At 50.1% G+C, this 14228-nt stretch overlaps 1 protein-coding gene across 8 annotated transcripts in view; it reads left to right on the top strand.

Moving 5' to 3' along the window:
* Safb2 (scaffold attachment factor B2) overlaps positions 1–14228 on the top strand; it is a 49120-nt gene that overhangs the window by 21750 nt on the left and 13142 nt on the right. For 4 of the 8 annotated variants that reach the window (XM_074054397.1, XM_074054395.1, XM_074054393.1 and 1 more), the window contains 6 exons: positions 468–608; positions 1301–1343; positions 2080–2207; positions 3832–3944; positions 4051–4126; positions 4420–6600. In XM_074054397.1, the coding sequence (XP_073910498.1) occupies positions 468–608; positions 1301–1343; positions 2080–2207; positions 3832–3944; positions 4051–4126; positions 4420–4582 (664 nt within the window). In that variant the 3' untranslated portion in view covers positions 4583–6600. Of the gene's footprint in view, positions 1–467; positions 609–1178; positions 1207–1300; positions 1344–2079; positions 2208–3831; positions 3945–4050; positions 4127–4419; positions 6601–14228 lie in introns of those variants that run through there. The other 4 variants (XM_074054398.1, XM_074054396.1, XM_074054394.1 and 1 more) reach the window with 3 other exon arrangements.

Below are 14228 nucleotides of genomic sequence, written 5' to 3'. Positions count from 1 at the left end.
ATGGTCTCCCACAGAGCCTAGTTTTCTGGGAAAAGCCTGGAGGAAAATAATTGGATGCCTTCCCCAGCCGAATGTAGTCTACTGCCGCCTGGTCTCATTCTCTTTGCCTTTGCAAAAACCATCCCCAGAGGGAGGCACGGGTTCTCAGACAAAATGGGGAAGACTGGCTACTAAATACCATTATTCCAGAAGCACCAGATAGTTGTCGGTGCATCAATGGCCTCGTGACACAATTCGCTCTCAGCAGTCTTCCTGGAAGTCGGTAGAGGAGAGCCCCAGTGTGCCTCTTGGCAGTTCGGGGCTTTTAATTTATCAAGTCAAAGCGATGATGGTGGAATGTTTAGGTATTAGCCCTGCAGGACATGTTAAATGATACTAGGGCGAGAGAGAGCTTCCCACCTCCACCCTTTCCTCCTTCCTTTCTTCACTTTCCTAATAAAACCTGCATCCTTCTAAAACAAAACCAGAAGAGATGACGCCTATTGGCGGGAAGGAAAACGCATGGCCATGGAAGACAGGTACCACGCCGGCTTCTCAAGGCCAGATCACCGCTTCCACGACTTCGACCATTGTGACCGGGGCCAGTACGAGGACCACACTGCCGACAGGTCAGGGCCCGCCTCCTGCCACAGCGCTCATGATCTTGTCCCTGTGTGGCATGGGTGCTCCTGTGGCCTGGAGTCCTGTTACTTTCGGAGCTCCAACAGGCTGCAGAAAGGTGGTCCTGTAGCGACTCTTGGGTCAGCCAAGAGTCTTCATAGATGACAGACACGGGCCTGCAGTCAGGCACAGGACTGCAGGACAGCACCCTCCAGGCACCAGCCCGAGCCCTCGGTGCTCCTGAGGCCTCCTCGGGGCTGCTGAGCTGAAGGGGGTTTAGTCAGAGCCCCCGCTTGTTTGTTTTTTTTTGGCGGGCTTCTCTTGTCATTGGGGATCACGTGGTTCTTCAAGCATGGGCTCCTGTGTTTGGGCTACTCCTTGCACACCCTGGCCTCAAGCTGACTCACTGATGGTCAACAGGCGAGGACAGGTTGGGGATCACTTAGGCCACGTGTGAGCATCTGCTTTTGAGACCTCTGCAAGGGACTTCAGTTGAGGAAGTCTTTATTCCTGCCTTCCTGGGATCTGACCTCCTTCCTATCTCAGAGAGCAGAGCTTCTGTTCCTGCTTTTCCCTAGCAGTCAGCGATAGTGCCTCCGTGCTGTGACAGGACTGATGGCCCGGAGAGACAGTCCTCAGGCTGGCTGCAGGAGCAGCAGTGCTGCCTGCAGCTGCTTGAGCAACGCTGTTACTTTTGCAGGAGAGATGGGGCGAGGCTGGTGATGGGCGAGCACGACGGGCAGGTGAGTGGGGTGGGAGCAGGAGCTCTGGCCAGCAGTTAGGAGACAGTGGGATTTGGCTGTTCTAACTTGCTGGTTCATGCAGGTGGACAGCAGCCATTGGGGCTCGCTCTAGACCCAGACTTTACCTGCAAGGAGCAAGCAGTGCAGGCAGCTCCACTGCCTGCTTGCTAGTGATCTGGATCCCCCATTCCATGGGGTGCCCCACATGGCAGCTTCCAGGCCTAGTAGGAAATTGTGCTGCCCACATTTGGGGAGCAGGGCCCCTCTGTTTCAAGTGCTGTGCTAGGGCTAGGGATGAGACCACAGTGGTGGTACTTGAGTGTTTGGTGGCATGTGTACCCCAGGATGGACAGGTGGCAGGATAGGAGCTCAAGAAGGACAGCTGAGGCCAGGCCTCAGGAGGATGCTTTTCTGAAACAAGGTGCTTCCTGAGCTCAGTTGGCCTCCTTTTCCTACTCCCAGGTCTGCTGGGTCTGGGGTGCAGAGGAGGGCAGTGTGTAGGTAGCATCTGCCTGGGGTCAGAGTGCACAGGTTGGCTGGCACTTGGCGCAGGGCCTCTGCCATCAGGGAGGGGGGTGGCTTGCATAGCTTCCAGTAGTTCCTGTGCTCCTGGGCGGTCAAGCCTCCTCCAGAGGGCACAGTGGCTCCTTCTCAGGAGGGTCAGATACAGCCTACAAGTGTACAGGCTGGCAGGTGGAGTGCCATGACTACAGCGATGCCCTTCTGTATTTTACAGCACTACTCAGATGAGCGCCACAGCCACAGCGGACCAGAGCGCCATGGTCGGGACTCCCGGGATGGCTGGGGGAGCTACAGCTCTGACAAGAGAATGAGCGAAGGCCGAGGGCCGCCCCCACCCCCTAGGTGAGTGGGTTGCTTGACAGGCTGTGACTTGCAACCCCAACTCATGCAGGGAGCAGACTTGGGGTGCAGCTTTCCAGTGCATATGGAAGCCCATCCTGCCCAGGACTGTCTTCATAGCCCTACTCAGCCCTGGTTCCTGGCAGACTCCCTCCTGAAGACCTGGATGCCTCTACCAGACAGGGTGAAAGGGCCAGACCCAGTGTCCAGGGGGCCCTGTGCCTGTCATGCTTCCTGCCGTGTGTGGGCCCACACACTTCTGTCTCCTGGCCAACTAGTGCTTACTGGGCTGCCCATGGCAGTGCCTGATGTGGCCTGTCTTCTGCCAGTGCTGTCGCTGCTCTTCCTTTCGTGCAGCGTGTGTTTGCAGCGTGTGTTTGCAGCGTGTGTAGCTCCAGGCTGGAGGGCCCTCACTGGGCACAGCAAGGCAGCCTTTGGCTCCCCCGCCTCTACTGGCTTCTTTGTCTCCTGAGCGGCCCTGGCCCCGTGGTGTCTGTGCAACCCTGAGCAGTGTGGCTCACAGTCTCAGTCTGATGGGCTCTCAGAGCATGTTTTTTTCTGAGCCACCACTCCACACTTGACCTCGCCTACTGTCACTTCATTCACCAAGTGCCCATGGAGCTTGAAGGGGAAGATGCCGTCTCAACAGAGGCTGCGCTGTGGTGAGCAGCGGGCTATCCTGCTAGGCGGCTGGCTGTGTGGCTTTCGGCCTCCCACCATGGCAGCCATGCGCTCACACTTGTCTCTAGGCCACATGTGACCACTGCTGCCACTTAGCTGAAATTTTTTTCTTTCTTCCTCTTTTTTTTTTTTTTTTAAAGTAGGGACTTGCTGTGTTGCCTAGACTGGCTTGGAACTCCAGATCCCTCTGCCTCAGCCTCCTGAGTTCTGGGATGACGTGTGTGGCTACCACACTGGCTTTTAGTATATTCACAGTTGACAGCCATTATTAGAATTAATTCTAGAACATTTCCATCACCCCCAAAAAACCTTCATTCCCCCAGCCCCAGCCCCTACCAGTCCATTTCCTGCCTGTGAATTCTCCTGTTTTGGAGTGCCTCTTTCCCTGAGCTCCATGTCCTCAGGTCCCCTCCAGTTGCGACAGGTCAGAGCCACATCCTGTTCATGCTGCATGGTTCTCTGCCACGTTTTGCTTATTCATTACTATTAACACTATTCACTATAAACAGACGACGCTCAGGTCGTCTCCGCCCTTTGGCTGCTGTGGATCCTGCTAGGAGCCTGGGCTTCCATGTGCTGTTGGTGCACCTGGCTTCCCTCCAGTGGACAGCAGGCAGTGGACTGGCTGGCTCACGTTGGTGCTGGGATGTCTGGGCACCACAGGCCATGCCACGTGCATCACGCAAGGGTTCCCCTTCTCCCCACCGTCGCCGGCTCTCGTGTGCGTCCATTCCAGCATCGCAGCATGTGCAATATGCCATCTCAGCGCGGTTTGATTTGAGCCTAGTGCTTCACGTGGCGCTTCCCTCTGTGTGTATCTCCAGGCAGCATCACACCTGGTCATCTGCCCATTCTCCCTGGAGCCTGCGGTGCAGGGCTTGTGTCCCCCTTGTGTGCCTGTGGAGGCATATCAGCACAGTTGTGTGTCTTTCTCGTTTTGGCAAAGGGGTGGACGAGACTGGATGGAGCACAGTCCACGGCTGGAGGAGCACCAGGTCCGTGCCTGGCAGGGCACCATGGAGGCGGGTGCAGTGGGCCGGGAGCACACAAGGTGGCAAGGTACCCAGCGGATAGGGGAGGGGAGCAGAGGAATGGAGGGGGCCAGCACCCAGGACCTGGGATGGCGGCCGTCCAGGGTGTCTGCATAGCCTGCCTTCTCTTGCAGGCGCTGAGCGGGGCCTGTCTGGGCCCGCAGGGCCGGGGCAGGGGCACGCAGCTGCGAGTCGGGGTGGTGTGGCCGGGTAAGGCGCCCGGGAGCTCACTGGCTCGCTGCTCTTCACTTCCTTCCCTTTGTTTGCATGTTTGATCAACTTGCTGGGCTGGATGTTTGTAAAACAAACCCTGAAGCGGCTCCTGGCAGCTTACGCAAATAGTGCTCATCTATCAGCTGCCTGGAATGTGCTGTGTCCTTGGGATTTGTCCCACCTGCAACAACAGCCGCTAGACATGGGCTCAAGGCTGTGGATCCTGCGCTGACCGTGTCACGTGGGCATGCAGTGTACCTCGGGGGACAACCGTCTGCCTTTGTTCCTAGGCGAGGCGGCTTTGCACAAGGTGGACATTCCCAGGGCCACGTGTTGCCTGGTGGTGGACCGGAAGGTGGCGGAGTGGCCAGCCAGGATCGGGGCAGCAGAGTCCCCCACCCCCACCCCCACCCCCACCCCCACCCATATCCTCACTTCACTCGACGCTACTAACTCCACACTGCGCTTTCAGGTAGGCAGAGGTGCTGCTGAGTCTGTTAGCGAGTGATCTTAAACTTGTGCAGTCTTTAAACACAAGCAAATTCTGCCACCGCTTTGTAGCTCAATACAGTGTGAACTCACTTCTGTGTTTTATTCTTAATAAATGTGTTCCTGTTCTGTTTTTTTAAGATGAGGTTTCTGTTAATGAGGCATTCCATTTCCCATTAATAAAAGTTTACAGTTCGCACTCAGGCGTGCGTGCGTGCCTACCGCTGCCCAGCAGACAGCAACGCCGGCCCCTTGCTAGCCTTGTCCCGTGTCCCATGCTGGCTGCTGGCTCTGCCCTGCGCCAGTCATCTCCCTTGTGTTGTCTGTATTCTCAGAACTGCCCTATGAAGTGTGCAGATGAGGAAACTGATCCTTACTAGTTGGGATATTTGCTCCAGGTTGCGATCTCCTGGTGGCAGAGCTAGGACAGGACGGGGAACTGGTCATGGGAAGGGAGTGCGCTGTAGGTGTGCACAGGCCTGTCTCCATCTGTGATGCCGGAGCTGAGGGGCGTATGACAGAGGTACAGTGCCTGATGTCTGGCGGGGGGCTGTGTGCCTGGCTCTCCAGTGCCCCCCACCCTTCGTCCTCCCGCAGACCCAGCCCAGTCACTGTGGCCAGGTGTGGGCTTTTGAGAACATGAGCCCTGTGAATAGGGTCCATTGTGATTTCATTGTTGTCTCTGAAGTTCTGCAAAACAAAACGTACAACATGAGCAGAGACTGGCAAGGCATACCACTGTCTTGGGGGCCACAGCTCCTGCAAGGCATAGCACCCTTGCAATTTAGAGGGTGCCGGGAGGGTGAGCACCAAGCCTAGCTTGGGTGAAAGAAGTCCGCCTAGACCTGTGAGGATGGAGGGCCTAGGTGGCCGCCATCAGTGATGAGTCCAGGGCGCTGTGGGAAGCGTTAGTCTGCCCGCAGTCCTAGGCTCCCCCCGCCCTTGCCCTCGCCCCTCTGTATGTAGGGCAGCGGCAGCGCCTATACCTGCCGGCCCCTGCGTTCTCGCTGAGTATTTAGCTGTCACAGCAGCCTGGTGCCTCCCCAGCTCATGCAAAGCCAGCATGGAGGGCAGAGCCGCCCCAGCCCTCTGCATCCTGGCTGAGCTACACACTTCAAATAACCCTGGAACAACTCCCACAACTCTGGCTTTTAGAGGTTGACAGCACCCAGCCCACAGGTTGCGTGCAGGGCCTGGGCAGCAGTTGCCCTCTGCGTGGAGTCCTTTCCCTGCCCTCCACGAACTAGAGTCTGGGAATTAGGCTCAGAAATTTCCCTGTTGGACAGTAAAACCCAGGCTCAGCCTTGGCGGAGAGAATAGCGGGGGCTGAGGGACCATGTTTCTAGACCTTGTCCTTGTGGCTCTCACTGGGGGTAGGGGACAGCCTGGCACCCAGGAGAGGCAGCCAGGCTCCTGTGGTATCCACACTGGACATCCCACAGGATGCCAAAGACCCTCTTCTTGGAGAGGTGCTGCGTGAATGTGGATTCCCAGGTCCCTATTACGTGGCGCTGATGGCGTGCAGAACGGCTCAGACATACCCAGATGGCTTGGGGAATGAGTTTTGCTCTGGGTCACTTTCAGAGCCTCAGTGCGCAGGCCCAGTTCTAGGGAGAAATGTCCCTATGCCTAGCAGTCATCTTGTCGCTTTGATACACAGATTGTGTGTTGTCTCCGCTTTGGGCTAGGGTCTCTGGACTCTTGTTGGGCTGGCTGCCCCTGCCCCAAAACAGCGACGGTCATGTCAAGGTGTCAGGCCCGAAGGACCACTTTTCCCACATGAGGTCTTGGACAGACACAAAGTGTTTGCCAGTGCCACAAACCACCACAGGCTGGCCCCAGGTCTCCTTGCCTTGCAGGTCCTCCGACCAAAGCTGCTTCCTTCTGAGGCTGTGAGAAGAATCCCGCCCCAGCCCCTCCGCAGCATCTGGTGGTGGCCAGTCCTGTGGGCTCTGGTCTGGGACCCACACCACCCCATCTTAGTAAGTTCCTTCTGCAGCTACCCTGCTTCTCTGCTGTCATTGTCCTTCTGCAAGTATGGCCATCTGCCCAGACTCTGGCTCCAGCAAGGTCCTCTGGTGTCATCTGCTCCGTCCCATCCCAGGAGTGTGTGCATCTGATGGAGTCTTATTTTTTTTACTTCTTATTTTTTGGCAGTACTAGGGTTTGAATCGGGGCTTCATGATTGCTTGGCAGGTACTCTCTGACTTGAGCAATGCTGCCAACCCTTTTTGCTTTAGCTATTTTTCAGGTAGTGTGGCATTTTTGCCCAGGCCAGCCTTGGACTGCAATCTCCTACCTAAGTCTCCCATGCAGCTGGGATGACAAGCATGTGCCTTCACAGTGACCATGTGGAGCCCAGCCTTGTGTGCGCCAAGTCCCTGCCTCACCAGAAGACAGCGCTTTGAGAGATGCTTGGGTGGCCAAGGCTGCTTGTGCTGCTGCATCGCTCTGGCTGGGTATGGTGGCCCATGCCTGTAATTCCAGCACCTGAGAGGCTGTGGCAGGAGGATCATGAGTTCACGGCCAGCTGAACTGTATACGGAGACCATGTGCAAAAACAAACAAAATAAACCCTCATACTTCTGAGGCTGGGAACATGGCTCAAGTGGTAAAGCACCTGTCTAGCAAGGGTGAGGTCCTGAGTTCAAACCCCAATGCTGCCAAAAGAAATTTTAAAAACCTTCCAGCTCTGCAATCAGGAATCTGACTCAGTCTCCCTGGACTGCGGTCTAGGTAGAGCAGGGCTGCTCTCTGCTAGCAGCTTCAGGGAGGATCCATGTCTCTCATCCCTTGGTCCCCAACCCCCCTCCCTCTGGCCACACTTGGGAACAGTGCTTAGCCTCAGGGACTGACATGATCCTGGACGGCCATCCGTCCCAATGTCCTGAACCTCTGTCCGGGCTCAAGCCCCTTTGCCATAGGCCTCGAACTTTCATCTTGAGAAGGGGAGGGGGGTCGTATTTTACCTGTCATAGTGGGTGCGACAAGTCACTGAGAAGTGCCAGATGTGGCAAGCAGTGAGGCATTCCCAGTCCCTGGGGTCAGAGCAGTCACAGGGGTGTCATATTGTGCCACACTGACACCCAGCTACAGCTCCTGGGGACACCAGAGCCAGTCCCTGGGGAGTTGCAAGCTAGATAAAGTATTAGTGAGAGGCGGAGACTCACCCCACAGTTGGTCCCTGTTGTAAGCCACCCCAGGCCACAGGAGCCACGCCCTGAGGTCATGTGGAAAGGGCCAGGTGGCGTGGGCAAGTGCATACACCACTGTCTGTATTCATTTCCGTGCACACTTAACGTCATATGTCCCCGGATGCTGTCAGGGACAGACATTTGCTGAGCTGGAAGCTGCCCCCAAAACACTCCGCAGTCACCTTCAAGTCCACGTGCGATGCAGCCCTGCTGTGTTTGCCTCCAGTGGTAAATATTGACACCCTGCCACCTTCTGCACAGACAGAGCACTCAGGGGACCCCACACCCCCGTCCATGCTACCCCACAGGGAACTTCTAGGCAAGTTGGGACCCAGAGACTGGCAAGTCATGTGCAGAGCAGTGTGGCCCCACCGGGATCCTCCCAAGACCAATGGCACAGCTAGCCCCTCCATCCTGGCCTCACCCCCTTCACAGCCCACCTCCTCCTGGGGACCTCCCGCCCACTCAGTGGAAAGCCATTGCCCTCTGCCTGCCACTGTGTCCCCCACCTGTCCACTGGGCACAGGCCAGGTGCTAAAGTGTTAAATTGTTGACTGTCCTCACTCTCCAGGTCAACGTCCCCATCACTGGGAACAGGCAGTCCTAGCTCTCTTATTGGCTGGCTTCCCAGTACCTGATGTTTTATCTTTTGTATGGGACTGGGGTTTGAACTCAGGGCTTGGCACTTGCAAAGCAGGCGCTCTACAGCTTGAACCACTCCTCCGGTCCATTTTGCTCTGGTTATTTTGGAGATGGGATCTCCTGAACTATTTGCCCAGGTTGACCTTGAACAGCGATCCTCCTAATCGATGCCTCCCAAATTACTAGGATTACAGTCATGAGCCACCAGTGCCCTGTCTTGAAGAGGTTGACAGATCACATGGCCTGCCATGGAAAAGTCTTCTGTTGTCCTCAGATAGCGAGAGGCAGAGGCCACACATGGCTGGGGCAGAAGGACCAACATCAGCTACTTTGAACCATTTCTGTGGCTGAGGGCACAGGGTATCCTTTGTTGTCTGGCCCTGGGGCAACAGGCAGGTAGAAGGGGTTCCACAGAGAGGGCTGATGGAGGAGGCGGGTGAAGGTAAGGACTCTGGGGGAAGTAGTTTGTGTACGACAGGTACTCTAGAAATTAGCTCGTTCCAGAGGGACCACATGTCAGAGCATCAAAAACCAGAAAACAGAGCTGGGGTGCAGCTCAGCCGTGAGCGCTGCCTAGAGTGCACGAGGCCCTGGGTTCTAACCCCAGCATCACAGAGGAGAAAAGAAAAACAGAAACTACATCTTGTGCTAAGCGCCTACTCTGTGCCAGTATTACTTTGGTATTTTTGGCAGCACTGGGGTTTGAAGGTGGGGCCTCAGGCTTGTTAGGCTCTAACTTGAGCCACTCCTCCAGCCTTTTTTTGTGATGGATTTGTTTGAGATAGGGTCTTGTGAACTATTTGCCTGGGCTGGCCTCAAACCAAGATCCTCCTGATTTCTGCCTCCTGAGTAGCTAGGATTTCAGGCATGAGCCACTGGCACCCAGCTGCCAGTATTACTTATGCTCAGAAGTCACCCTCCTGTTTTGTTCTTTTGCACTGCTGGGGATGAACCCAGGGCCTCATGCACTCTAGGCACCCCTGAGCCACAGCTGCAGTTCTTTTTCCTTTAGTTGTTTTTCTAATAGGGTCTCATGTTTGTGCCCAGGCTGACCTGGACCACAGTTCTCCTATTTATGCTTCTGTGTAGCTACACAGGTTGAGATGGGGTCTGTTGGCAATAATGGCGCCAATAGGTTTCAGTTCTTACTGCACCCTTAAGCTTCTGTTTTCCAGGGTTACCATTCTGCCTCAAGTCTAGCTTGAACCCTCCTTCTGCCCCCAACCTCCAATCAGCATGAACCATAAGATCCTAACCAATCAGATCATGCCGAGTCTCACTGAGGGGTATTTAAGCCCCTGCCCCCCCCACACACACACCACCACTCTGCTTTCTCCCTCTCCCACCCGGCAATAAAGAATCTCTTGGCCAGATCACTCCTCTCCACGTGGTCACTTTGGGGCCTATATTTCCTCACAGGGTCTCGAACATTTTTTTTTTTTTTTTTTTTTTCATTTTTCTTTTATTATTCATATGTGCATACAAGGCTTGGTTTATTTCTCCCCCCTGCCCCCACCCCCTCCCTTACCACCCACTCCACCCCCTCCCGCTCCCCCCCTCAATACCCAGCAGAAACTATTTTGCCCTTATCTCTAATTTTGTTGTAGAGAGAGTATAAGCAATAATAGGAAGGAACAAGGGGTTTTGCTGGTTGAGATAAGGATAGCTATACAGGGCATTGACTCACATTGATTTCCTGTGTGTGGGTGTTACCTTCTAGGTTAATTCTTTTTAATCTAACCTTTTCTCTAGTTCCTGGTCCCCTTTTCCTATTGGCCTCAGTTGCTTTAAGGTATCTGCTTTAGTTTCTCTGCATTAAGGGCAACAAATGCTAGCTAGTTTTTTAGGTGTCTTACCTATCCTCACCCCTCCCTTGTGTGCTCTCGCTTTTATCATGTGCTCATAGTCCAATCCCCTTGTTGTGTTTGCCCTTGATCTAATGTCCACATATGAGGGAGAACATACGATTTTTGGTCTTTTGAGCCAGGCTAACCTCACTCAGAATGATGTTCTCCAATTCCATCCATTTACCAGCGAATGATAACATTTCGTTCTTCTTCATGGCTGCATAAAATTCCATTGTGTATAGATACCACATTTTCTTAATCCATTCGTCAGTGCTGGGGCATCTTGGCTGTTTCCATAACTTGGCTATTGTGAATAGTGCCGCAATAAACATGGGTGTGCAGGTGCCTCTGGAGTAACAGTCTTTTGGGTATATCCCCAAGAGTGGTATTGCTGGATCAAATGGTAGATCGATGTCCAGCTTTTTAAGTAGCCTCCAAATTTTTTTCCAGAGTGGTTGTACTAGTCTACATTCCCACCAACAGTGTAAGAGGGTTCCTTTTTCCCCGCATCCTCGCCAACACCTGTTGTTGGTGGTGTTGCTGATGATGGCTATTCTAACAGGGGTGAGGTGGAATCTTAGTGTGGTTTTAATTTGCATTTCCTTTATTGCTAGAGATGGTGAGCATTTTTTCATGTGTTTTCTGGCCATTTGAATTTCTTCTTTTGAGAAAGTTCTGTTTAGTTCACCTGCCCATTTCTTTATTGGTTCATTAGTTTTGGGAGAATTTAGTTTTTTAAGTTCCCTGTATATTCTGGTTATCAGTCCTTTGTCTGATGTATAGTTGGCAAATATTTTCTCCCACTCTGTGGGTGTTCTCTTCAGTTTAGAGACCATTTCTTTTGATGAACAGAAGCTTTTTAGTTTTATGAGGTCCCATTTATCTATGCTATCTCTTTGTTGCTGTGCTGCTGGGGTTTCATTGAGAAAGTTCTTACCTATACCTACTAACTCCAGAGTATTTCCTACTCTTTCTTGTATCAATTTAAGAGTTTGGGGTCTGATATTAAGATCCTTGATCCATTTTGAGTTAATCTTGGTATAGGGTGATATACATGGATCTAGTTTCAGTTTTTTGCAGACTGCTAACCAGTTTTCCCAGCAGTTTTTGTTGAAGAGGCTGCTATTTCTCCATCGTATATTTTTAGCTCCTTTGTCAAAGATAAGTTGCTTATAGTTGTGTGGCTTCATATCTGGATCCTCTATTCTGTTCCACTGGTCTTCATGTCTGTTTTTGTGCCAGTACCATGCTGTTTTTATTATTATTGCTTTGTAATATAGTTTGAAGTCAGGTATTGTGATACCTCCTGCATTGTTCTTTTGACTGAGTATTGCCTTGGCTATTCGTGGCCTCTTGTGTTTCCATATAAATTTAACAGTAGATTTTTCAATCTCTTTGATGAATGTCATTGGAATTTTGATGGGAATTGCATTAAACATGTAGATTACTTTTGGGAGTATAGACATTTTTACTATGTTGATTCTACCAATCCATGAGCATGGGAGATCTCTCCACTTTCTATAGTCTTCCTCAATCTCTTTCTTCAGAAGTGTATAGTTTTCCTTGTAGAGGTCGTTCACATCTTTTGTTAGGTTTGCACCTAGGTATTTGATTTTTTTTGAGGCTATTGTAAATGGAATTGTTTTCATACATTCTTTTTCCGTTTGCTCATTGTTAGTGTATAGAAATGCTAATGATTTTTCTATGTTGATTTTATATCCTGCTACCTTGCTATAGCTATTGATGATGTCTAGAAGCTTCTGAGTAGAGTTTTTTGGGTCTTGAAGGTATAGGATCATGTCGTCTGCAAATAGGGATATTTTGACAGTTTCTTTACCTATTTGTATTCCTTTTATTCCTTCTTCTTGCCTAATTGCTCTGGCTAGGAATTCCAGTACTATGTTGAATAGGAGTGGAGATAGTGGGCATCCTTGTCTGGTTCCTGATTTTAGAGGGAATGGTTTTAATTTTTCTCCATTAAGTATAATGCTGGCTGTAGGTTTGTCATATATAGCTTTTATAATGTTGAGGAACTTTCCTTCTATTCCTAGTTTTCTTAGAGCTTTTATCATGAAATGATGTTGGATCTTATCAAAGGCTTTTTCTGCATCTATTGAGATGATCAAGTGGTTTTTGTCTTTGCTTCTGTTAATGTGGTTTATTACGTTTATTGATTTTCGTATGTTGAACCACCCCTGCATCCCTGGGATGAAGCCTACCTGGTCGTGGTGAATAATCTTTTTGATGTGTTGCTGAATTCGATTTGCCATTATTTTGTTGAGGATTTTTGCATCAATGTTCATTAAGGAGATTGGCCTATAGTTCTCCTTTTTGGAGGTGTCTTTGCCTGGTTTTGGGATAAGTGTAATAGTGGCTTCATAAAATGTGTTTGGCAGTTTTCCTTCCCTTTCTATTTCATGGAACAGTTTAAGGAGGGTTGGTATCAGTTCTTCTTTAAAGGTCTGATAGAATTCAGCAGAGAATCCATCAAGTCCTGGACTTTTCTTTTTGGGGAGACTCTTGATTGCTGCTTCAATTTCATTTTGTGTTATAGGTCTATTCAGGTGATTAATTTCCTCTTGGTTCAGTTTTGGATGATCATATGTATCTAGAAATCTGTCCATTTCTTTTAGATTTTCAAATTTATTTGAATATAGGTTCTCAAAGTAGTCGCTGATGATTTCCTGGACTTCCATGGTGTTTGTTGTTATCTCCCCTTTTGCATTCCTGATTCTACTAATTTGGGTTTTTTCTCTCCTCATTTTAGTCAGGTTTGCCAGGGGTCTATCGATCTTGTTTATTTTTTCAAAGAACCAACTTTTTGTTTCATTAATTCTTTGTATGGTTTTTTTGGTTTCTATTTCGTTGATTTCAGCTCTTATTTTTATTATTTCTCTCCTTCTATTTGTTTTGGGATTTGCTTGTTCTTGTTTTTCTAGGAGTTTGAGATGTATCATTAGGTCATTGATTTGGGATCTTTCAATCTTTTTAATATATGCACTCATGGCTATAAACTTTCCTCTCAAGACTGCCTTAGCTGTGTCCCATAGGTTCTGGTAGGTTGTGTTTTCATTTTCATTGACTTCTAGGAACTTTTTAATTTCCTCTTTTATTGCATCGATGATCCATTCTTCATTAAGTAATGAGTTATTTAGTTTCCAGCTGTTTGCATGTTTTTTGTCTTTACTTTTGTTGTTGAGTTCTACTTTTACTGCATTGTGGTCAGATAGTATGCATGGTATTATTTCTATTTTCTTATATTTGCTGAGGCTTGCTTTGTGCCCTAGGATATGATCTATTTTGGAGAAGGTTCCATGGGCTGCTGAGAAGAATGTATATTGTGTAGAGGTTGGATGAAATGTTCTGTAGACATCTACTAGGTCCACTTGATCTATTGCATATTTTAGATCTTGGATTTCTTTATTGAGTTTTTGTTTGGATGACCTATCTATTGATGATAATGGAGTGTTAAAGTCTCCCACAACCACTGTGTTGGCGTTTATATATGCTTTTAGGTCTTTCAGGGTATGTTTGATGAAATTGGGTGCGTTGACATTGGGTGCGTACAGATTGATGATTATTATTTCCTTTTGGTCTATTTCCCCTTTTATTAGTATGGAATGTCCTTCTTTATCTCGTTTGATCAATGTAGGTTTGAAGTCTACTTTGTCAGAGATAAGTATTGCTACTCCTGCTTGTTTTCGGGGGCCATTGGCTTGGTAAATCTTCTTCCAGCCTTTCATCCTAAGCATATGCTTATTTCTGTCGGTGAGATGAGTCTCCTGTAAGCAACAAATTGTTGGATCTTCTTTTTTAATCCATTTTGTCAAACGGTGTCTTTTGATGGGTGAATTAAGTCCATTAACATTAAGTGTTAGTACTGATAGGTATGTGGTGATTCCTGCCATTTAGTTATCTTAGTTGTTT

The sequence above is a fragment of the Castor canadensis genome, chromosome 14 (genome assembly GCF_047511655.1).
Source record: "Castor canadensis chromosome 14, mCasCan1.hap1v2, whole genome shotgun sequence".
NCBI classification, from domain to species: Eukaryota; Metazoa; Chordata; class Mammalia; order Rodentia; family Castoridae; genus Castor; species Castor canadensis.
This window is presented reverse-complemented; position numbering and strand designations above follow the sequence as displayed.